Source organism: Falco biarmicus, chromosome 5, assembly GCF_023638135.1.
Source record: "Falco biarmicus isolate bFalBia1 chromosome 5, bFalBia1.pri, whole genome shotgun sequence".
Classification (NCBI taxonomy): Eukaryota; Metazoa; Chordata; class Aves; order Falconiformes; family Falconidae; genus Falco; species Falco biarmicus.
In genome coordinates, this window is record NC_079292.1 from 48,371,504 (window position 1) to 48,396,929 (window position 25,426).

The 25,426-nt window shown below is 41.0% G+C and overlaps 1 protein-coding gene across 5 annotated transcripts in view; it reads left to right on the top strand.

The window, feature by feature from the left end:
* Positions 1-203: 203 nt before the first annotated feature.
* The window catches only part of EEA1 (early endosome antigen 1), a 77,560-nt gene continuing 52,337 nt past the window's right edge, over positions 204-25,426 (top strand). For 3 of the 5 annotated variants that reach the window (XM_056339761.1, XM_056339762.1, XM_056339766.1), the window contains exons 1-4: positions 204-367; positions 8,756-8,848; positions 11,779-11,901; positions 22,808-22,935. In XM_056339761.1, the coding sequence (XP_056195736.1) occupies positions 344-367; positions 8,756-8,848; positions 11,779-11,901; positions 22,808-22,935 (368 nt within the window). In that variant the 5' untranslated portion in view covers positions 204-343. The remainder of the gene's footprint in view (positions 368-8,755; positions 8,849-11,778; positions 11,902-22,807; positions 22,936-25,426) is intronic. The other 2 variants (XM_056339763.1, XM_056339764.1) reach the window with 1 other exon arrangement.

Genomic DNA, 25,426 nt, shown 5'->3' on the forward strand with positions numbered 1-25,426 from the left:
GGGGAGATCGGGGCGCAGACCCCGCGCCGCCACGGTCCCGAGCAGCAGCCCCCGCCGGCCTGGCGGCCTCCGCCCGGGCTCCCGCCCGCCTCTCCGCCCCGTGCTTCCTTCTCCCGGCTCCCCGCGGCCGGGCGCCGGGTCCGTCCCCGCCGGGTGCGTCCCTCCCCGGGGCGGGGCGGTGCGGTGCGGTGCGGCGGCTGCCCCGCCTCCCCGGCCGCGGCGGCTGTCACGGGGCGAGCGGGCCGCGCCGGGCTCCTGCGGGGCGGGGGCGGCGCTGCGCGGCGCCCGTGGCTTCGCCCTCGGCCTGGCCGCGGCTGCCCGGCGGTCCCCGGGCTCCGCCACCATGTTCAGGCGGATTCTGCAGCGGGTAAGGCAGCGAGACCCGCCCCGGCGGCGGCGGCGAGGGTGGCGTGCCCTGCCGTGGCGTGGCGGGGAGGTGCCGCTTCCTGGTGCCGGCCGGGCTCGGGGCCGGGCTCCCCGCGGCGGGGCCGGAGCCGCCGGCCCGGCCCGCCCTGCGGCGCAGGGGACGGGGTAGGCCGGTGGCGGCCGCTGAGGCCGTGGGCTTGTCCGCCGCCGCCCCCTCGGCCGCCGCGGGGACTGGCCCTCGCCTCGACGGGGCGGGCCGGGCCCGCAGGCCCGCGCCGCGGCCCGGCTGGGGGCGGCGTCGTCTCCCGGGCTGGACGGCGGCGCCGGCGCCGGGTGGGCTCCCGCGGCCGGGCGCTGGGGCCTGTCGGTGGGGCGAGGGGCGGCCCTGCCCCGGCGTGGCTCCTTCACTCAGCGCGGCGGCGGCTCCGCCCGCCGCCTTCGCTCGCCGTGCAGGCGGCCCGCGCCGAGGGGAGGGTCAAGGGAAGCCCAGCCTGGGGAGAGCCGCCGCGGGGAGCTGGTGCGCCGTCCCTGGGGGCCGGCAGGCCAGCTGTCTCCCGTAGTTTAAGAACCGGCTTTTCCGGCAGCTCTGCCTGGTTTGAGAAGCCAAGTTGTGACACCCGTTGACGAAACCCTTCTCGCCATCCAGAATCCTCGCCTGTCTCCGCGGCGGCGTTAGCAGCTCGGGTGGCGGCTGCCAGGGCGGTGCTGGCGGAGGGCAGGTGCCGGCGTGGCTCGGCAGCCCCTGGTCGCAGGGTGCACCGCGAAGGGCCGAGTCAGGGCGGCGGGCAGGCAGCGCGCCGGAGCCCGCACCGCGGGCGAGCGGTCTCGGCGGCACACGGGTGCAGCGGGAGCCAGCTGTCCTCGGTGTTTGATCTGGTGTTTCTCCCAAAGAGTGTACTGTCTGCAGCAGAACACCTCAGCGGAAAGGGTGTTTTGTTGGAAATGCTGGCATGCTCTCCTTACCTGCCACGCAAGGAAGCGTTGCTACAGGAATAAGAGCAGAGGTGAAGAAGGCGATGGTGTACGTACCGCCAACTTTTCCAGCCTCAAATTGTTCTTCAGTCATAGACCCTGAGCAGGTGAAGATCGCTCTTGGTCTATTTGGAGCTTCGTGTTTACAGGGAAGAATTTCCTTCCTGAAGTTTGATGGGAAGCCCTGCTAATAGGCAGGGAAACTTAGTGCGGACCTAATTAAATATTGGCAGCATTTAACTGGGTGTTTATTGATTCTCAGACATAACAGGCCATCAAGGAAAGTTTCTGTGATGAAGATCTTGATATGGTGCCAAAGGAAATTTACCCCGACGTATAAGTTTAGCTGAACCCTTCCTGTAAAAATCTGTCACTGCAGAAGTTTTCATGTGTTAGAAACGGCCATCTTCTCTGAAAAGTTTAAACAAGTAACTATTCCCCAGTGGCTCCCGAAAATTACAGGATTACAGCTGAGCTAACTGCCAACAAAGGTGAAATAGACTTCCTGCCCAAAAAATAAATGCAGAAATGCCAAGATTTTTATAGGTGCTGATCTCTTAGTTGCTGCAAATAACTATGCTGTTAAAAATACACCTCTTATTAAAAGGACTTTTATAAAAGTAGTGATTGCATGCACAACCTCATACGTACCTTTTTGACTTACAATATGTAGTTGGCAAAGCATGAAAAAGACTTCTGATGTACTTTGGTGTTAAAAGTGGGCCTTAGCTTGCTGTCAAATTTGTTTGTAAAGAACATAAGTATTAAAATCTTTTGCATCTCTGAGGCAGTAATTTGAGGGCCAAAGAGCCTCCTTTTCAGCTTGTTCTTGTGCATCATTAATACAGCTGTCAAAAAAACCCTCAAGTCACTGACACATGGTTTCTTGTATATGTATTTGGTTTATTATTTGATTATAGGTGATGCCATCCTTTCTAGCTAGGTGCGTAGGCATTACTGATGATATGAGTTATGAATGCATATAAAAATTTTTCCTTATTACATTTCTTTTTTTTTTTTTTTTCCCTCAGCTAGCCATCAAGCTGCAAAGGGGAAAGACAAAGATACTGTTTTTATATTTAGTCACTTATTTGAAATACAGGCTCCTGACGTTTTAAAACATCAGATTTTTTTTTTATACTTATGTTCCTTGATCACCTTTTTATTTCTTCCACAGTTGTGATTCCAGTTTTTGAAACTATCTTCATTGTGACTTTGAGTGGCATAGTTTCAAAATAGAAAGTACTATACACGTGTTACTACTGAACATTGCTTATTGAATTTTTGAAGTTAGTATCTCCATGCTGTCTTCAACCAGGTCCTCATTTTAGGCACTTTCCCTGCAAGCTGTTTCTAAATTTTAGGTGTGTTTTCAATGTGATATCTCAGGGATCCGTCTGTTCTGTATATTTTGTAAGTTTGCACCATAAAATCATCCGCTTTCATTCATTCTTGCCACTTCTCAATTTCATGCAATGTTTGTCATGCTGATCTAAAAGAAGGTAGTCTTTCCCAGAAGACATCTATGTGGAATGTCCGAAATGCAACTTTCTTGCTTAGCTATTTTGATTTTTGTCAGCGTATTTATTTTTTAAGGAGTTGTCTTGTCTTTATTGTGTTCAACTCTAAAGGCCCCTTGTGGCCATTGTGTCCCCTCTCTGTTGTTCATCTACTAGTGGAGCAAGGGCTGTTGCCTCTGGGCTGTTAAAGCAGAGCTCACTTCTTAAATTTGCAAGATATTAAAATTTGGAAAACAAGAAAAACCCCACTTTTTCTAAGGAGGAGGCATTTATTTTCAGCTGGTGGAAACTGATCACTTTGACCTGAGTCGTCTTCTCATTGCTCATGTTTTGTAATAAAGGAGTCATCTGTTGGGCCAGTGTGACTACTGTTTACATTAGATTTTGTTTTCATTCTTCATATTTAACTGGCTGTCTACAGCTGTTAGTGATTGTGCTGTGTTTGGGTGGTAAGATCCTATTGCTCTGTTTCTAACAGTGCTTTGAGTTCTTGGTCTTGAGATCTTGGGGTCTAGGTGGAGAAGAGGGCTTTGAAGGCATTTCTGTAGCTTGGATAGTACAGTCACCTCTTCTCTTATTCCAGGCTCAGTAGCAGAGATATTTACCTGTCTGTAATGCATTGCATCTCGTGCCTTACTGTAATTTTCTTCTTATGTTTATAATTGCAGGGCTTGCTAGATAGTGTATTTACTTGGATGGATGCTGAACTGCAGCTATGCTTGTGCTTTCCCTGTGGGGTTGAAGGGAACAATGTGTGCCTTTTCCTGGGCACAAGGTCCACTTGTGTGGAACCAGTGGTGCGATGGGTGGGAAAGGTTTTATGCCTTACGGAGTCAGGAGTCAGTTAATTTTACAGAGTCATAAAGTAGCATCGCACTTTTTAGAAGTAAACATTACTGTTCTGTATGGCACTGTACTCTGTTTCTGGCACTGAGAGTTATGTGATAACAAGGGCTTTGGCCTTCTCATCTTGCATCTTGTTTGTTGCTATGTTTGGACAACAGAACTCTTCTGTAGTATTTAAATTTGTGCTGGGAGGACTGTGTAAGTCCGTATCTGTTCAGACTTTCTCAAGGCTTAATATATTTTTTCAAAAGTTTAATTTATTCTGAATTTAAAACTGCTGAAAAGACTATCATAACTGAATGGAGTGTAGCTATAGACAGATAAATGACTATGCAAAAATGACACAGTAGCAATCCATATTTACACTCCATCATTTTAATGCATTAGCTCAACTCATTCATTATATAATTTTCTATTCCTTTTCAGAAAACAAGCTGCAATCGTTGTCGTCCTTTTTGTTGTTAATGATGTTTCTTTATATTAGCTTGCAGTTTTGAGAAAACACAGAAGAACAACATTATGAAGTTTAGAATACTACTATGATTCTAGTGCTATTAGTAGAAACATATGCTTCTCTGCAAAGTAAACAAATGTAGCTTGGACAACTAGGAAAGAAACACACTGGGTGACAGAATAATTTTGCATCAGTCTTTCAACTCCAGGTATAACTTTAAGGGTCAAATACTAATTTTGTAAAAATACATGTACAGAAGTTTGTGTGAAAATCTACTTTTCCTATGGGATTCATAAATCATTTTGATCCCCTATATAGTCCAACTGAAAACAAAGAACATAATTCTGAGTCTTTCTTTAGTTCACAAAGTCTGAGTTGTTCAATGTGTTGTGATTTTTTTTTTTTTTTTTTTTTTTTTTAATGGAATGTGATATAGCAGTGATCTGGGAGCCTAGCATAAACATGTGTTTTGCCTATTTGATCATCTAATGATCAATTAAAAAAAATATTCCCACTCCCCTATTCTGTGTTTGGCTGGTGAAGGATGTTTAAATTGTATTACAGCTTTGAAAGATAAGTTAATTGCATTTATGGTCTCTCTTTCCATAACATCCTTCCAAATCTATATTAAATTTTTCTTGCTAGTCTGTATTACTTTGCAAATGGATGCTATGTGGTGTTCCTCCTGATCTTGAAAGTTACTTACTGGCCTCTTTCCTTTGCACCCTTCTTCCCCGTGCATGCTACTCACCAGAAAATGCTGCCTATTTGTACTAAGCTTTCTAAATCTAGTTTGGAGTTATGCTCTCTATTTTAAGGAGAGCGCATTAGCTTTTGAAAGTTTAAAATAATTTTACCAGGTACTGTATAATAATTTCTGTCTTATATATTGTGTGTAATGAGACATGCCATGTGGTGCCTTTTAGTGTGATTATAATGTCTAAAGTGTTTCATAAAGCAAATACTTTAATCAACCAAGTATTAATAACACTATACTTTTAGTATAAGAACTTTAATCCTGGAGGTTTTAACTATCTCCAATTTGTAGTGCTAGAACTAGTAGAATTTAATATACAAAACTTATTGCAAAATGCAGTCAACTTTGGGGTGAAATGTAATGGGTGATTAACTGCACAGTGGCATTGTATACAAAGAAAATATTGCATTAATTGTCACAGAAGATTCTTGATTTTGGGATGAAGTGATTCCTTATATAAGCTGAAAGCATATGCTCAGGTATTGCAAAAGTGGAGGCATATGCTGCCTGTCTAAAGAGACAGTTGGATCTTCTCTTATTGCCATTGCCCAGACTATCAAGTTTTGTTAAGGTCCTCCCTCTGCTCTTGTGTTCTTCTGTCCAAGGCTACGTGAAGGCACATTCTTCTTTGGGGCTGGAGTAGAATGAAAGGCTTCCATTTCTTGTAAAGCATTAGTAAAGAAGCGCACATCCATTAATGCTGACACTCTCTCCATTTCAGAATGTCCCATTTCTACTTGTGGATGTAGACGCTGGGACAGATGGAGGTCCAAGTTCTCAGGCTCTCTAGAACAGAGCAGCTGCCATAGCTAACTGCCATACAAAAGCCTTTTTTATCATGTTTAGATTTTTAAAGGCTTTTTAAAAATTCCCATTGAAAATTTGATTCTTATATCATGAAAGTTCAGCTCCTTTATGGAAGAAAGCTTTGAGACCTGACCTCTTCATCTTATGTGTATGTACATCTTCTTTGGATTCTTTGTTCTTGCACAGAATGGGTTCACAAGTGAGCCTTACCTCTGGGTTGCGTGATTGTGGTTTATGGATTGCATGGAAAGGAACTTCTGATCTGTATAAACTAAAGGAAACTGTTTATAATGGTAGATGCAATATTCTAACTTACCTGTCTTACTGAGAAACTTGGCTACACCTTACCAGTTGTTTTAGATGTTATTCCTCTGACTGTCAATGCACACAATCCACGTCTTTATCAATGGAGTAAGTAATCTTGGGTTTCGCAGCTCTCCTGTAGGATGTGTGTTTCCACCAGACAGTGCTTCAGAGATCAGAAAACAATTTGGGTGGGAAGGGAGCTCAGAAGCTCTCTAGTCTGAGCTCCTGCTGTGAGCAGGACCAGCTCGGAGGTCAGGATCAGGCTGCTCAGGCTTGGGCTCACGCTGAAAAAGTTTCTCCTTACATCCAGTTGGGAGCCTCTCTTATTTCAGGTTTTGTGTGTTGTCCTCCCACTGTGTGCTGCTGGGAGCAGCCTGGCTTCCCCTGTTTGATGATCTCCTTATAGGTGGTGGTGGGGCTGCTGTTAGGCCCTCCCAGAGCTGTGTCTGCTGCAGGCTGAGCCAGCCCTCTTCCCTCAGCCTCTCCCCGCAAGGCAGGTGCTCCAGTCCCAGCTGCCTTGGTAGCCTTTTGCTGAACTCACTGTGGTTTATTGATGTCCTCCCTGGACTGGGAGAGCCAAAACTGGATGCAGTACCTCAGTGTGGTCCAACAGATGCTGGGCAGTGGGGGATGGCCACTTCCCTTGGTCAGTTGGCTGAGCTTCTGTTGATACAACCCAGGGTGCTGGTGGCCCTCTCCACTGCCGGGGCATGCTGTGGGCTCCTATTTGGCTTGATGTCTGACATGAGCTCCAGGTCCTTTTCAGCAGAGAGGCCTATGCTGCTGCCAGGGGTTTTTTCTTCCTGGGCACAAGGCTCTGCATTTGTCCCTGTTGAATTCTCTGAGGTTCCTGTTGGTCCATTCCTCCGGCCCATCTAGGGCCCTCTGAATGGCAGCCCTGCACTTCAGTATATCAACTGGCCTTCCCATGTGAAAACTTCTAGAGCTTGCACCTGTGGTCCATGCTGCAATGTGCCTTGTTTACTGTCTGTATCAGTGACCTGGAGGAGAAGTACTAATGCTTTCACTTTGATAGGCTTTGCGTGTGCATCATGATCTTTGCTTACAACACTTTTTGCCTTTTCTGTTAGTAACTTGGAGAGCTTGCATCACCTTGCCTATTGTTGTTGTATAATGTACTAGTAGGATAATACTATATTGTGGTCTTATTTTCTTTAGAAACATAAGCCAGCTACAAGAAAAAAGATACGGGAGTAGGAAAACCAGGATATGTTGATCACTTAACTGATGACCCCAGAGAAGGCTGGAATGAGGAGAGATGGTTGTCTTCTCTTACTGTCACTAGCCCCGACACTCCCCTTCCCCTTGGCCAGTCTAAAGAACCTTTCTAAACTTGAACTGTATCTTACTGGGAATGAAGTCCTTAATCAGTAAACGTGACCTTTTTATTACAGTATTTAAAATTTGATTAGTAATAAAAGGCTGTTACCTTTATGAAAGTGGGAAATAGAGCATTCTTTACAAAACAAAGCAGGAAAATGTAGTTAATTTTCAAAGTATGGAAAAGCATGCGTGCTGTAGGTATCTTATAAAAGGTTATATAGCTGATTTCTGGAAAAAAAAGAGGCTATATTTGAGTAAGAAAATTGTAAATCAAATAAGATATTGGAGACACTGAAATCTGGAAACTAAAACCATTTATCTGTTGTCTCTTCCCTCTATATATTTAAAATTCTGTATCTTTAGTCCCCCTATATTAAATCAGAAAATTCTTTATAACATTACAAGTATTTCCAAGTGAGCTACAATATAGCAGTACCATTACTTCATCCCATTTGCAATTGTCATCATGGAATTGGTTAATGAACTTTTATTTTTTTGTTGAAACTAGGATTGCCTATCAGTATTAAGACAATTACTTTACTGGCATTTGCTTTGAGAATGCTAACTCTTCTGCCATTGGTCAAGCGGTGGTGTTCTGGAAATGAGTAAGAAGTTAGATTTAAATTGAAGTTATAGTTAAATGAGGATTATAAGGCAGTGATCCATCTATCCAGGTTTTGAATCATGTAGTATTTCAAATTTATTTGCTTGTTGTCTCTAAATTTATGGTTTCAAATCAATACTTTTGTTTTGATTTTCAACATATTCATAGCAATTTATTTTTATAGGTTGTCTTACTGATTAACATGTTTTAACTTTACCACAGGCTTTATTCTTATTTTTTTTCCAAATCAAGGTAGTGTACCTGCTTGCATGCTTGTTGTATTAGTAGGTTCCTCAGTCTTTAGTTTTCTGCCTTTCAAATATTTAAAGGCTTGTTCAGAATCTAGACATGTTATCAAGGAAGAAGTATGATACTAGTTTACTAATTCTGAAACTGTTTAGATTGTGATTTATAGTGTTTTTCTATTGGATGTAGAGACCTAATTTAACATCAGAGTGAGTGATGTAAGGGCAGAATTTAGCCTAATTCTTTGTTTTATGTTGAGCATTCATGAAAAGAAATGGTTTGAAATCCTGGCATTTGCTTCTGGTGTCTGTTTGTTGTTTGATGCATGGAGAGTCTTGGATAAAAGCTTTTGTTGAAGTGTTGCACTGCAAAATTAATAATTGCTTGTCAGCTTTTTCACTTCATTCTTCTTGTGGAGGGAATATATTTCTGTATTCCAGCAAGTAGAAGAGAGGCCTCTGCATAGGATACATACTGTACTTTATTAAATACAGTCTACAGACACTTATTTTTGTGTCCCTGCTCTATTTCAGACTCCAGGTAGAGGTGGGTCTCAGAGCTCGGATTCGGATTCATCTGCCACACCAGGAAATGCTGTGGACTTGAACAATGAAGGCTCCTCCGAGGTACTGTGCACCATATGTGGGACTGGACTCTTAAACCTTGGGTGCTTTTTTTCTGATCCATGAAGTAGTTGGGAGTAACTTTTGATGCTCTACCTAAAAAACAGCTATACTAAATAAATACTCAGAAATGTAATCTTCTAAGAATTTGTTGTTATTTCAGTGAAAAAAGGAAAGCTGTGCCATATTTATATGTAACTGTTAATTAGGTTTAACTATCTAAATGGTCACAAGCAATCCTTCCTGTAATTCTAGAGATGAATTGTTAAAATTAAAAGCAGTGAGACATAAGCTTAAGACTCCTCGTTAATAACTTGTGTGTGAGAGTTCTGAAAAACAAGGCTTAACATTTTATCACACTTGTACTCCCGTTTTACCTTGCTTCTGCTAAGCTGTAATGTATACTGGAAAACTCCTCCTTGTGTTTTTTGTTTGGTGTTGGTGTATAAATCTACCACTTGTAAATCCTATCCGTTGTATATGCTGTATGCCATACTTAATCAGCAGAATAAGTTGTTATTCTTGCTTCTATCCCATATTACAATGTCTTCAGATATACAGTATTGTCAAATATTAACTCTGAAAAATGCAAACTGACTTCACTGGCTGTTGAAGCTAGTTTGTGCTAATGTAGCCTGATTACCTGGCTTTAAAATGTTTCAAGCTTAGCATGCAAATGCAGTGCAAGGTTAATTACTCCTATTACAGCATTAAAGGGAGCAAAGTGCCCTTTCTTACATGCAGTAAAGTGTACAATGATTCAAATACTCCTGTGTCTGCTATGATAAGAGATAAGAGAAACTTTCACTGTGCTGTCTAAAATCCTAATTGCCTTCCATCTGTGCAACTGCTTATTTCTTATTTCTTGAAGCCTTATTACAGCCCATATAATCAGACATTCCTTAATATTTTGCTGCGTTACATGTCACGCATTTGTGAGTCTGAATCTGTTTTGTATGCATATTTACACCATCCCTGAAGCAAATAAATATTCGTAAATTGCAGGCTAAAATCTCGTAATTTTTGTAGCTGATTAAGGCATAAAAATGTAAATGAGATAATTGCTTGTTTCCAAAATTTGCCTAAAATTGCACAATTCTTTTAACATAACTGCAGTATCACTGACTGTACAGCTGGTGGGTGTTACGAGGTACCTCAATACTAAAGTGGTAGTAATTTCTTAACATAGGAGGAGCTTTCAAAATGGTGGTGTGCCTGTACTATCGCACCGTTGGCTTTTCTTGCTGCTGAGTTGAAACTGGGTCAGACCAAAGGCTGCAGTGTCTCTTTTGGTTGATACTGGATAACATGAAATAGTATCTTTCAGTTGTCACTAATTCCACCATCTCTTGCATTAGTTACAAGAGGGGTCTTCTTAGCATATAATTTCATAATCTGCTTGAAACTGAGCTCTGAAGCTGGTGATGGGTTTTTACTCTCCTGAAATTCATGTTACTGCACAAAACTTGAGCCTTTCTGTTGGTTGTCTTCTTCCTGTGCAGGTGGCCCGAGGTGTTGTCTCTGAGAGCTTCTCTCCAGGAGCACCATAGCCAGACTCTACAGAATGTTTGCTCTCTCTTTTGTCATTATGTTCTCACCTTGTTCTCCAGTATTACATAGTCAGAAATCCACTTGATTTGTTTTTACTCCAGTTTCTTGGCTACATTTTCTAATTTATTTTGCTGCCAGATCCAAATGGAGGATAATTATTAAATCTGTGTAGATTCTCATGTTTCCTACCCCCTCAAGCCTAGTTGAAATAAATCCTCATTTTTGAGAATTTTGGTATGGAACCAAAGGAGTGGAGAATTCTGAATTCAAACTGTTCTATGCTCAAGGAGAGGTGAAAATCTATTTTAGTCCCATCTGTGGCCACGTCAGCATGTCACATCACACATAGACCTGTAACCAAGCCTAGATACATCTTTTATTCACTGTGACAATGAAACATTTGAGCCTATCCTACCTTTGTAGCTTAGGTCCCAGTGCAACTCTGTCTGCAGTACAGGGTTGCTAAATACTCCATGCTTGCAGGGAGTCCACCAGTGTGCTCATGCTTTCATTAGTGTAATGTGGCTGCATTAGCTAGACAGGTTTGCCCCCGATAACCTTTTTTTGGAAAAGGCCTTAACCTTTCCATGCATGCATGGAGGGTTGTGTGCAGTCAGTTCTGCCTGCCTTTATAGTGCTCTGCCACAGAGCTGCAGGCATCCTCCAGCTAGCAGCGTGGACAGAGGCCCAGAGCACTTTAGCCTCCACCCTGCTTTTTCTAGGTGTTTAAGGATGCAGCAAGTGTCTTGAAAATATAAAGCTGCTGTTCTACAAAACAGAAAGATTTTAACTTTCGGCTTTGGTAAATCTCTGGTGAGCATGCTGAGTTTGTTGTTATTTTATTGTTGGTTTTTTTTTTTTTATTAAGGTGCATATTTTTCCCTGACTCTGCATGCCAGCCGGGTTTGCAGCTGTGCTGGTGCCTAAACCTCATCTGCTGCTGGAGACTTGCTTATTAATTTACAGGGGTATTTCTGCAATCTCACTGCACTACCCTTGTCTCTGTCTGAAACATCTGAACACCCTAATAAGAAACTGCATGATGGATCTGACATGATGCTTTGTAGTGGTCCGTTCACAATTTGTTATGCAACGTATTTTCTGTCACATAAAGGGGTTACCAAGAGCGTCTGGAAAACACATAATGGTATGCAACATGGTGCTAGCTTTTAAAACATAGATTTGTTTATGTTCTTACTAAGTGTTCCTTCTTGCCTTCTCCATGGTATTCATATGTGGTTTGCAAAAACTGTTTCCCAAAGGAAAACAGACTTTGCTTTTTGTGATTGTAGAGAACTTTCAGCGTAAGAGTTTAAACAGCGTTTGATTCCAAATCTGCCTTTTTGTCTGTTGGTTTCTTAAAAAAAATATACGTTTCACAGGGCTTCATCTGTCCGCTATGTATGAAAGTGTGTGTAACTCCCACTGATCTGTCTGAGCATTACCAGAATGAGCACACTGGGACAGAAGGAAGACAGGAGCTTCGTGACCTTCCAGCTGTTACTGTGGGTCTTGTTTATTTTGTTTCAATAGCTTTGGTAATGGACTGCATTAAATGAACATCGATCTTTTCTTGTGGCTTGGGTGTTAGTTTTTTAAATTGTTTCTTTTGATTTCTTACTGAAACATAATTTGATCTCTTATGCATGATTCCAAAGTATACATTCAGTAGAAGAATTAATCTGTGTGTAGCTTTCTATTTTGCAGTTGTCTATCACATGAAACATTTGTGGTATTGGGAAACTTGCAGTCACTGTATTATTTTTGAGCAGCTTTTGCTTGATTTTCTTGCATATAAGACTTTAACACTATTTGATTCACTTCACATCAGACTCAATATAGTGATAAATGTAGTATCAAATATGGTACGTCCTTTGTGAAAAGAAATGTTTTGAGCTCTTATTAGCTGACTATTTTTACAGTAGATTTCTAGTGGGAGATAGGTATATTGGGTAAAAGATGGAACAGAGGACCGGAATATAAAAAATTTAGAAGCTTCTCAAGTGTGTTCAAAAGCCTAACATATTGCAACAACATTATAAAAATAATTGTAAACCCAGGGGTTTTTGTATAGAGTTTTATTGGAATTTTCTTATGCCTCCAACAAAACGCAAAGGCTCTTTCACTTAATAGATGTTATAAATAGTAGTGCATTTCTAAATTCTTCCAGTTGTGAGTGAAACTGCACAATTAAAACAGTGTGCAGCTTTACACTTCTCAGTTTACAGAATCTAAATTCTTCAAAGTAACAGCCTTCAGCTGCACAAGGCTATCTGAATTTTTTCTGTTGTGAACCTTTAGGGAGTAGATTTGATCTGGGGGCCAGGCAGCTCATCATGCACTAAGCGGGTTTGGATGGAGGTGAAGTTTTACATGCTTTCTGCCAATGTTACTTTTCTTGAGTTTTGGAATAGAAGTATTTATTCTAGGCTATGTGAGTGATGTGATTTTATTGTGTTGCTGTATGCATTTGGGAAGTAGTGGTTTTTTTCCTTTCTGACACTGGATGTGTATTTACACTATTTTTGAAGGGAAAACTTCAAATTGTGGGATGTTATTCCCAAAGGTGATGAAAGCCATCAATACACTGGTTATCCTAGAGTTACTTGAGATCTGTTTTCAAGGGTAAAGTGTCACTTGTTAAAGTGAGCAGGACTTATGGTAAAACTGGCCTGTGCTGCTCTCCTGGAGTGCTAGGGGACCTGAGAGCCAGGACAACTGGGGACTGGCTTGTAATCAACTCCTACCTCCTGTTGAAGCAGAATGCTCTGTTCATGGTCAAGTCAGCTTTTTATTTTCTGTGTTGTCTGGTCACAATGCAAGTGCCATGCTTGAATAAGCTGTGATGCACTAATGACAGACTGTGGCATTCCTGATGTGACGGTACCAGTAGACTCTGGGATGTGAGCCATCAGAGGTAGCTTGGTTACCTGAAGGAAGTTACTCTCTTATTTACGTTGGGTTGTGTTTAACATTGTTTCTTGGAGTTGCCTGCAGCTTGTTGTCCGCTTTTGAGTTTTTGTTTTTCTACCATCAGTTACTTATCAGTACTTTTTACAGGTCAGTAGCTGATTACAACTTTTTAACTTGTTAAAACTTGTGTATTTAGTGTAACACATGATATGCCAGTTCAGTTGTTTCTAGCTGTTGCTGTTTCATGTAGCTAAAACTATGTTTCTTGGTGCAGTGATTCAATAAATATCCGGAAGAGGTGAGAGACAAAGATTGCCGATATATATATTTGTGGGTTATTGTTTTTTTCCCTCAGTTCGATCTTTTATTATATCAGCATGCATAGGTGCATTGAAAAAGTGGGAAATCTGTTAATTGCTATCATCAATACTAGTATGTAAAGGTTAAAATACTGAACTACTGAGAAGCAGATGGTTTGCATTTGTTGATGGAAAATGATAGTCTGCATTTGCAACAAGCGCATTGTGATCCTGAAATATCAACACAACAGGTTGTCACCTTTTATTCCATCTTTGCCATTCCTGGGACAGCATTATAAGAATAATATAATGTGATCTATGTCATCTTATGTAGCAGACGTATGAAACATTGCCGAATTTGGCTTACTTAAACTGGTGTTTGGTTTTCTATTGCTTGTGGATACTACTGTGAAAAGTTCAAAAATGTTTTGTTGGAAACAATGCTGAAGAAGCTTCTGAGTTCTTTTTTTTTGGCCCAGTGCATTCTCCTAAATGAGGAGATAGGACGTGTTTCAAGGCTGGTGTTTGGTCACACTTTGTGAGACTGGAAAGGTTGTCACTTGGTTGACAAAAGCATTTGTCAACCTTAGCGAACAAAGTTATAGGCAAAATTAAAAGCAATCTGTCTTCCACTGATGCACCCTGCCTGCCGATAAAGATTTTAGTAAGTTAGGTCATTTGCCTGTCTGTTCTCCTTGCCCTTCCCTTCTCTCTTTCCTCCAAGCAGTGAGAATTGGTCTTGTTCTTCAGTCATGGGCGTCCACACCTGCAGTTTTCAAAGGTGTCTGATGTCCTGTTGTGGGAAAGGATCATCCCCATATACCTACAGCCTTATCTATGGTCTTCCTCTTAAACAGCTCTCTGTGCAGCCCTCTTTTTGCAAACTAGGGATTGCACCATATGAAACCCTGTGAAAATGACAGTGAAATAATTCTCCCCTGCCCCCCAAGCACTGCCTTTAAAAGACAACGGCTGCAGGAACAACCATGAAAATGTTGGCAAGTGTCCCTGCCCATATATAGCCAACTCAGCCAAACAAATGCCATATGGAAGTCACACACATTGCCACATTCCCAAACAGGGACATTGTTCCCCAACTTTCATGTATACAGTGGTGTCACTAACAAAAGCTGTGTGGCTTCTTCTGTTTTGTTTTCTTTTTCCTAAAGGAATGATACATTTCTAAAGCATATCCAGCATTTCCTGACTGTCTGTCGAACATTCAGGACATCTAAACAGTGAGTCAGAGAGGCTTAGTTGCAGAATTCCCGTCCTGGTTTCTCCTGAGGCATCCAAAAACCCCACTGTATGGTACTCCTGCAATGTTTAGAATATAGTGGCTGTTAGTATCTATTGTCTTATTATCTACAACTAGGCTAAATCTAAGGCAATTTTTTAGCAGTTCTTCTGGGTAGTCTTCATAACTTTTCAGATGTTTAGAAAATATGTATTTCTTAGGTAATACAAGCAAGATGTGAACCTGATGTCTTCTAAATAGGCTTTTCACAGCAGGATTGCCTAGAGTGTAAATTGCATACTAGTTGTGCAAAAATGTAGGGTTTTTAAATCTTTGTTTGAAAAGACCTTGTTCTTTACGGTGGTTTTTTTTTTCCTATTTGTCTCTTACTATAGATGCAATTGATTGGATCTTGTGTTTTTATGGATGCCCTTGGAACGTTGTGGACTTGTTTTACACAGAACATCATGTCAGTGCTTTAATGCTGATACTCTCTTCGGCTGCTCTTTCAATTGCCTCTCAAATTAGATTGTGGCAGCTGTTTTCACTTCAGTGGTACTTGCCTGCTATGCGCGGGAACAAAAATCGTTGGTTGAGCTACATAAGTACATTAATTTGCTGCAAAATCTGAACAAAACTAAGAGAATGAAGAATTAGAGATGCTGGTTTGATTTGACTTGGCCATGTGATGCGACTTTAAGGAATAGAGAATCCACCAGATTAGAATCTCTAATATGTGACAAAATTGTAGTTTTGTAGGTTGTGACAGAATCGTAGACTTACTCATCAGTAGTAATAAAACAAGAAGATAACTGAACTAGAAATTATGTTGGTTCTATTCTTCTCAGGAAGAATCCAGCTGCTTTTCTGGGAAGTCATCAAGTCTGCAGTCTGGTATAAAATAAACTGTAGCAAGTCATGTTTTTTGTTTTTGTTCAGGAAGGTAAATACTTATAAAATTAAAGAGGACTACAGGTCTTAATTATAGAAAACACTACCTTTTACCTACTTTTCTAATGATTAAATAGAGATGTTATCTGAGGAAGCCACTGTCATCTTACTGTTCATGTAAACACAGAGGAAAGGGCTTTTTCTGGTGAAAGGCATGGAAAAGTCATCTATATTTTCCTTTTAACAATATATAAAGAGTGACCTAATTTATTTATTCTTTAACTTAAAATACCCCATGAATATTTTTTATCAGAATGTAAGACTTCTGAAATAAATTATGAAACGTGGTCTTCCCCTTGATGTCTAGGCAGACAGTTTAATCTGCCTCTGAGAACTTTGTAAGGGTTCAGTTAATTACTTCAGTATGTATTTGGGAAATAACACCTGGGAACTACTTGATACATCATTCAGTTCTGAAACAATAAGTTGCTGTCCTTCGTCCCTAAGTATATACAATTCCTAATCTGTCATTAAAATGTTGCAGCCTTTAAATCATTGTATAACTGGAAAATATCTGAGTTTTACCTTAGATTTACTGTATAACTGCTGGAGAATCTTGTATCAGGGAAGGTTGTGGAGGTTCACCTGCAGTGGAAAAATGTGAGCAGTGAATTTAGAATTTTCCCAAATATTTGTGACACACAAAAGCTGAAATTGTATGTCAGAAATCCAGAAAAGCATTTATTCCTCTCGGCACATAAATGTGCCATACAAATCCTGAATTTACTTTCAGGTTTTAAACATGCTGGACTTCATTCACAGCATACAGATTATTGTACCTACAGTTGTGAAAGAGTTGCTAATCTAAGTCTGGATTCTGAGACATGGACAAACCTAGGTCATGGCTGGAAGGTGTTAAAGCTCTTCTGGGCTTGAATCACAGCTATTGCTTTTTGTTCATGCAGCTTACTGGAAACAGGCTGTAGGCTTGAGTGGTGGCCCAGTGTTTCTGGAAGGTCAGAGACGAAGCCCAGAAATTCAAATTTATTTAAACTTAAAGCCTGGTCATGTGAAGCCAAGCATGTTAAAATGCATACTGGATTGTGCTAAGCTGTCCTATAGCATGTATATGGTAGAATAGTCACTAATCTTTTCTGTATGGTAAAAGTATCAGTTAAACTGAAATTCTGTGGGGTTTGGTTTTTTGTTGTTGTTGTTTGTTTGTTTTTCACCACAGTACTTAAATATTTTCCAGAGAGAGTGCTTGTGGAATAAAATTGACTTCAGTGGAAAACAGCAAAGTTTAAGCTTGACTCATAATTGCTGGCATAAAAATTCAAGATGTTGCAGAAGCTCTGTATTAGCAAATAGAGCTATGTGTGCACTATGTGTGCTATATGGCTCCCTATTACATGCAGCTGTAGATCAGCAGCAAGCATAGCAGCCTAAAGGGGACCCCTTGTGCAGTTCTATGCAGTATAAAAATGGGATTGGAGAATAGACTACACAGTCGCCACATACTTCAAGAAAATGCTAAGGAAGCTGTGTAGCTATGGCTGTGACTTTCAAAGTTAAATAGGGTACCTTATTTCTTGGACTCCAACTATATGAGCAAATCTGAATTCCATTGTGTAAAAACTGTTGCAAGCTGTACTTGCACTCATTAGTTACTTAAGACGAGATTTTATATTAGCTCTACAAAGACCATTTCATTAAAGCTCTGGGGGAAACAAGGCCAGTTGGCAGATGAAGACAGATTTAATGCATGTGTATGTAGGTGTCTCAGGCTCTGGTTATCAACGATGGAGCCCAGAGAGCTGTTATGCTGATCCTACATATGGTATACATATTTGTTAGGTTAGCTGACTAGTTTCTTGCTCCATTAACTGTGTTGAATAGCCCTGCATTGGTAGTGACTGGGGAGTAGACACTGACATGTAAATGTTTGGTTGTTTTTTAAACCACAAGTGGGAGCCTTCAGCCTCTTGAGAGAATATTTTTGAAAATCTTCGATTGTCTTTGGTAGTGAGTAAGGAAAGTACTGGTTTTCAAAACATCACACTACACAACTTCATTAGATCAGGTTTGTGCAGAATGGTGAGGAAAAAACATTGCAAGTAAGACAATATTCTGGGAAGGCTGAAATTTGAAAAAACATATTTTTACACCCTGCCCTACCCCTTCCAGTCCTACAAGAGTAATATAAGGAGAAGCCAGAGACACAATCCATTCAGTCCTATACATTAATTTTTCTGTTATGTAAACTGTTTCTGAATCAGTTTTAAAATAGTCTGAGGATTAGGAGGGCTCTATGGTAGCCTGCAGTTGGTCTGGTTGTGCACTGTGCACCTGTGGATCTGTGCCCCAGCTCTCCCTAAGCAGTGTGTTTTGATGTGGGAGACCAAAGTTCTTCCAACAGTTAATAGCCCTGTAAATTATATTGGTACAATAAAAACAAATATGGTAGTTCTTGGAGTGAGAGTTTCTTTCCAGTGTTGCTTTTGGCATCCTGGCATATTTCCCAAAGAATGTTATATTAATGATTTGTATGAATATTTATGTTACCTGAAAGGAATCATTTACCTTCCATGCCTTTCAGGAAAGGGAGTACTGAGATACTTAGTTTTATCAGGCCTGAAATTAAATCTTAACTATTAGAGGGGGGAAATAGCTGCAAACATTCTTCTACAGGCTTATTCATCAGTCTGCCTTGGGAAAGTCAAGTAAAGAAGCCTTCGGTGCTTCCACGGAGTCCAAGAACTTTGGTGAAATTTGGCATTATAACTTAAGGTGAGGCAAGACGCTTCCCTGGAAAACCTCTATGTAGCAATTTCTGTTCTTCTCTGAGTGAAACTGGTGTGTTTTGATGAGTCTTTTGTACTGAGGAAGGCCTGTCCCATGGCAAACAGTGTGGTGCTGTGGAGGCACTTGGGGCTAGGCATGGCTCGCAGGTGTCCACCTGAAAGAGAAATGTTTCCCTTGGGATCAAAAAATGTGGATTTGAAGTTTAGCATTTCTGTCATTCTCATTGGAATGCCTTGACTGCTGGGCCAAGGGCTATTTTGAGCTATAAATTGTGTGCAGACTCCAAGTGGGTTGTTTGTGTGTGTATATGGGCTTTTGGTTGGGACTCTTTCTTTTTTACTGTTCCTGCTCTGTCTGTCTTCAGAAATTCTGTGGTGATCTTAAGAAGTCCTTCCTGATAAAAACTTGTGCATATGGTGGTTGTGGTTTTCTTTTTGTTTTCCGTTAACTGATGGGCATGTGCAGAAAGCTTTGGACTCAATAAATTGTCATTTCCTGGTGAAAAGATTTTCTGTTTATAAAAACAAAACTCAACTAATAATCATTTAACATCTATGCTCTTTTCTCCCTGTGTAAAGAAAAGAAGGAGCCCAACTAGAAACATCAGTTAGGGCATTGCGATTTACAGTGCAGTGATGCAGGGGCTACAAATTATGTCTTTGCTTTTATTAAATGAAGAAGGTGAAATGCCTTTCACTTCTCTGTGGCTGTGCTTTATGCAAAGTAATTTCTAAATCCATTTTAAAGGAAACCTACTAAGTGTCTCTTGGCAAATACAACCTTTTGAAAAGCATAGCTGTGCATGTTTTATAAGGTAGCTTCCTTCTTCAGCTACAAGACCATTGCTGTCATACTTGCTTCTTCTGTAAAGGGGTCTGTCAGTTAAGGGAGCCAAGTTCAGGCTTACTGGAAAGGACACCTCAGCTCCCCCAGGTCGTGGTGACAAGTGTTACCTCTTATGGTTGTAACTGCAGTCTCCTCTTTATCCAGGGCAGGCATAGTCCCAATATAGGAATATCTTGCACTTGATTTTGAATCTTGCACTTTGAATTCCTGTGAACTAAAAAAAATGCGTACAATATTTAAGCATCTCAGACCATCAGGTTTCTTCCCCTCTTCTCACACACTTGCCTTTAGATTAATAAAATACACTTTTGCATATATTTTCAAAATTAATCTCAAGATGTTGCTGAGAGATAGTTTTATGGCTATTTTTTTTTTTTAAAGAGAGAAAGCAAGAGACTCGCCAACCCAAGTCCCTGAACAAGATTGTCAGCTGGGGCTAATAGTTGCAGGCCCAGGAAACCTTTGAACTCCTGTCCGTTACTGTCTGGTGCCCAGGAAGATCCTGGTGACTCCGATTTTCTTACTCTAAAGAGACCTGAATTAACGCTGCCAACAGAAGAGTTGATATCTGAGTATTACCAGCCTGCGAAACACAGCTGGGTGCTGGCTTCATGCAGTTTAAGGCTGATGTACGAGCGGTTGGTGCCTGCAGCTGTAGGAGTTGGTGTTCCTGCCCACCCCAGCTCAGCACAGGAAGGATGGCGAGGATGCCCCGTTGCAGAAGGGTGACATCTTACTCTGTTAGAGCTTGTACATCAGATGTGTAGAAAACGCTGCGTTAGAGTAAGGGCATGTGTGAGAGCTGTAATCCAGTGCTGACTCCAACACCAGGTCCCCAAAAAGTGAAGCTGGTTGTGGTCATGGCAGTGCTGGTGGAGAGACTGGGGCTCATGGGTGATACGCTCTTTATCCCTGCCTGTGTGAGAGGAAGGGGGTGGCTACTGCAGAGAGGAGGTTTTGTCCATGCTTCTTCCCTCCTCTGCCAGCGATGTGTCCCCGGAGCTCCTGTCCTCCTGTGGGCTCTCAGCTGCAGCATGTTCCCTCAGCTTGGCAGCTCTGCTCTGCCTCTGGCCCCTTGTCCTTGCAGCCACTGCCTTCAGATCTGCCTGCTGGGGAAATTGTGGGCTGGCTTTACCTTATAATTGAGACAAATGAATGATTGCTGTTCCTCTGGGCTAGTTGCAAATATAATCTATTATTTCCTCTTTTCCAGGGCTCCTCTTTCCACAGAGTAAAACCCAGTTACAAAAAAACCAAACCCATGAAAAACCAAACACAGAAAAAGATTTTGCTGTTTAAATGGAAAGAAATAAAGAGCAAAAGCAAGGAGAGGCGAGAGCAATTTTCTACATTCATTCTTTCTAGATGCACTTAGTGGTGCTATAAGGAACATTTGCTTTTCTCTGTTAACAGCAGACGTTCCTGTCACAGGGAAACTAATCACAACACTGAGAACCTCTTGGTAGCATGTCATCCCAAAAGGATGCTGTTTCACTGTCATTGTATGAGACTGACTGCTGTCATCTACTTGGAAGAAAAATATCTCTTGCTATTTGATCCCTCCTCTGGTTCACTGCCATTGCTGTTTGCCAGGGGAACCTTCCTCTGGCTCTTTTACTTAGAGTGACTGTTATTGCCATCATATAATTACATGCTAATTGTGTGAGATTAGCATTGCTGGGAACCTAGTAGTTTAAACAAATTTTCTGTAGCAGTTTTGGCACATATACATATATATGTGCATTAACATGGTTTAATTTGGAGTAAAAGTGGTGATCAATTCTGGAGATAAATAAATGGTTGTTAAGTGTAAATGCCCGTTGTCTGCTTTGGAAGGAGTATATTGTTTTGTTTGATCTAGTTGTGCCAAAATCAATCTTCAATATGATAGGTGATGGGTTTGATAAGCAACTCTATTTAGAAATTGATTTCTGAAACACTAGAAAAATAATAGCAGTTATAAAGTCCCTGTCCAGTGCTCTGGAGATCCGGCCATGTTTGAGTAGCTGAATATGAGGGTTCTCCCAGGTTGAATCCATGTGAGTGTTTGGTTGTTGAATTCTTAGTGACTGTCAAACAAAATACTGTGAATGTCAAGTTAGAAGATGAGTGCTGTTGTGGTTATCAACATACACATTCAGGATGTTCACTTTGTGCTAATATTTAAAGTTCTGTGCCTTGCCTATTAACATGCAAATGCAAAATTAAAAGCAGTAAAGGAGTGTCGGAACTCTTCATATGTCCTTCAGGAATCGTATGGGAGTGTATGTTAGGTGAAGTGTGGTAATCTCACAGTAGTACTTTCATCTTGCATACTGGAGAGCCTTGGTTTAGTGTTGGAATGTGCAGCGATTCATACTGGCATAAGGAGCTGAAGGTGACACAGAAATATGCAAAAGTGTATTTGAAATGTATTTAAGGAACAGAGGGTCTTAATCTCACACGAGGCTCTCTTTGCACAGCTTGGAATTACAGGAAGCCTTTAATGTGAGACTAAATTGTTTCCTCTCACCTATCTCTGTTTTGCCATTGTGGTGTGTATGGGCTGTAGTGTAAATGGGAATTGGGCTCAGAGTTGGCATGATAGCCAAATAAGTGAAGAACCAGTATGAAGCCCAGCACTTAAAAAGAGGTGTAATAGGTTGCTAGATAAAATGAGGTGGATGGTACTTCTTATAAATGGCACTTTGGACACCACATGAATGTTTAGAGGTACATCATATTTATTGTTTTCGTTTGTCTGTGGGCCAATGGGTAGAACGAGGGCATTGCTCTGCTGAATTTTCATTCTGGTAAGCTTGCAGGAAATATACTGGAATGCAAATGGATGTATTGGGTGGATGGCTGTAGAGATCTGAATTTCTTGAGGTAGTATTTCTCTGAATTGTATCTACTAATTAATTATATGCAAGGTAAAAAGTGGTTCTTAATCTTTTGGCCCGTATTAAAATCAGTAGCCTAAATGTGGTGGTAATAAGTGTATGAATAGCTGTGCTTTAGAGTGGATTTTTGTAACTCCTTCTTTAAGACCAAACAGCAAACCCGTCTCTTCTTTGGGAGAAGAATCTGATTTTATGGAAAGTTGTATAGGAAATTCTTTTCTTGAGGGGGGAAAGAAATTGCAGAGCAGTCTTTCTGAAATGACTTCTTATTTTTCTAAATAAAGGTTTTGTTACTAGTATGTAATGCTGTTGGGAAAAAAAACACTGAAAAGTGAATTATTACTTTTGTAGGCATTTTCTAACTTTTTAATTGCCAAAACTGTTACCAGAGCATGGAAAAATGAGTATGAGTCTTAACTTGCCACCTTTTAGATGCACAAACAAAACTTAAAATTCTGTGTAAAAATAAGATGAAAAATATTTCTTGTTTCTTACCTCTTTTTTTGTGTTTTGTTTTTCTTTTCCTTTTTTATAATAGGGTTTTATTTGTCCCCTCTGTATGAAGTCTCATGGATCAGCTGAGGAGCTGTTTAAGCACTATGAAGCGGTTCATAATTCTGGCATTGATTCAACTCATGGAGGGGAAGGTCATCTGTCACCGGAAAGGTGAAACAGTACTCATTTGTGCATTTGCTTTTGTGTCAGTGTTGAGCTGCTTCTGATTACATTGAAGGATGTATTAATTTGAACACTTAATTATGTAGTCAAGTATTTAAATGTTCATGCCCCGTTTCCAGCTACAATTAAAAAGCAGCTTGAAACTTCCATTGGCTGATATTGATCTGACAATAAATGAAAATCAGATACACATGTTTATATTATTAATTCAGTCACCTGTTTCTCATGCAGCTGACAATGCAATATTATAGACTGGAATGATTTTTAGGAGTGTGGCAAAAAAAATAAAATTTCCTCCTAATTTCTGGCGTAGAACTGAAAGTTCACCTTTTGAGTATGGTGGAGGACAGCCCTGAAGACAGACAGGAAACCTGATTTTGCCCCTGGGTAGTTAGAGTACTTACCAGGCAATTACAATGTCAGTATTTGCCTAAATAGGTTCCCATATTACCTAGTTATTTGCAAATCTTGTAAGTTTCTGTCTGTGTCGCTAGTTCTCCTTCTGTGTTACAGAAACTCCATGCTGATCTTCAGAAATCTCTGTTTTATTTAACTGTTAGTCAAAACTGTGGTGTTTGATTTGTTTGCTAGAAAGCATATTGGGTTGTTTTATTTTTGAGACCAATGGTATGTAGCAGAAGCTGATTGTATGAAACTTTCTCTAGAAGAGTTTAACTGAGTAGTCTGCCTGTGTTGGTTTGGGAAGCTTTTTTCTTAGGGGTAAAATTTACACAGGTTTCCTTTTGCTTCTTGCTAGATCTTTTTCTGTTCAGTGTTTATTTTGGACTGTTGTAAATGACAGTCCATGCTGCTGTTCTGTCACATTTACCCCAAAGTCCCTTTGTTTGTGCACATCAGTGTCAGCGAGCAGCTGCCTGTGGCCTCATTCAGCAAGCGGGGGTACGCACTGTGCGACCCCGCAGGTGGCTACCTGCTAACTGAGCTGGCTTCTGCCGATGCGGGGAAGTAAACGGTTCAAGTGTTTTGTCACTAGTAGAAATGGGACCCAAAATGATGAATAACTACACTGAAATAAATATGTATATTTATGTAACTAACTCAAGAGAAAAGGTGGCTCTTCAGTGAGAAGAGTGTGGAAGGTAACACGTTTCAGTTGTTACTGTATTTTGCTGGTGTTGTGCAGAGCTGGCGAGCCAGCGAGAGCCAGCATCAGCAGAGGTCTTGTCCTCACAACAGACGGGACCTTCCTTGTGGATAGCTGCCTTCTCTCCCAGCTGCTGCAACAAAAGAAATCAAAATTAGGGCTTTATATAGGAGAAAGTGGTAGGGTACTAGTGGAGTTATATTGGGTTTCCTATGTGCACATTTATTCAAGAATGAGTTATTTCTTCTCTGTCTGATTTAAGCCTTTTCAGAGTGATATAGCTTCGACCTGAAATAATACTTTTAGTATAATAATAGCATTCACGTAGGGGAATTATTGGTCATAAATATATTTTTTTATACATTTTATGAAATATTTATTTTTATGCCTGCAATTTTCCAATGTCAACCAGATGTTGGCTGGTGAATTTTTTTTTTCCTGGCTCTTGACAGTTTAAGGACAAGTGGCTTTGTTTTCTCTCATATAATTGAAAAAGTGGACAAGGTCAGGGAGTGTGGATGGAGTGAAAGGAGTCTGGTGAGAGCTGTTGTGTAACACATGAGCTATTTCTTCCTGTTAATGTGGCATTCTTTAATGTTTCTCAGTTGCATGCTTGCTTGAGAAAACTCTCATTCAGCATAAACGTGTTTTTCCAAGACTTGAAATACCGTATTAAATATTGCAGCCTGCATCTAGGAGTGAAGCTTACATGTAATTCATGGGACCAAGACTGGGAGGTGAAATTCCTTATTTAGTCAATAGAGAAAGCTAGGTACTATGAATTACCTTGTGTTCTCTTCCTCCCACCCCTGCAATAAACTACCATGGTTAAGTGCCAAGAGTTAATCATGTAACCCTCTCCAGTTGTGATTCAGCAAGGCTATTGGTGTTCAGTGCTAGGATGGAGGCACTGGCATTCCAGGTGGGGAACGACATGGAGCATAAGGAAAAGGTAAAAAGGGTTTGCCAGATGGTGAGGCTTAGATGTGCCGAGAGGAGGAAGGAATTGTAACAGCTGTAGCAGAAAGGGAGATGTGGTGAGGATTTGGATGGCAGTAAGAAAAACAAAATTACAATGTCTACAGTTACCTCTTAGGCTTTTTTTTCTCCATTTGTTTTCCACTGGTCAGTTAAACTGTATGTAGGTTTCATCTTAAAACTGCCAAGCAAAACTGTGTTGGGAATATTGAAGCAACTATTGTAGAAGGGTCCTTACACTACAAACTCTTTCCTCCTCCCCTTCTCTTTCCCTTCTACTACAACCTATTTTTATACAGCTTCAAAACCTTTTATCTGCTACAAAGACCAGAGCATCTTAAGTGCTTTAGTACTGCAGATCTGGTATATGTTCAGCCCAACTTCAATATAGTAAGC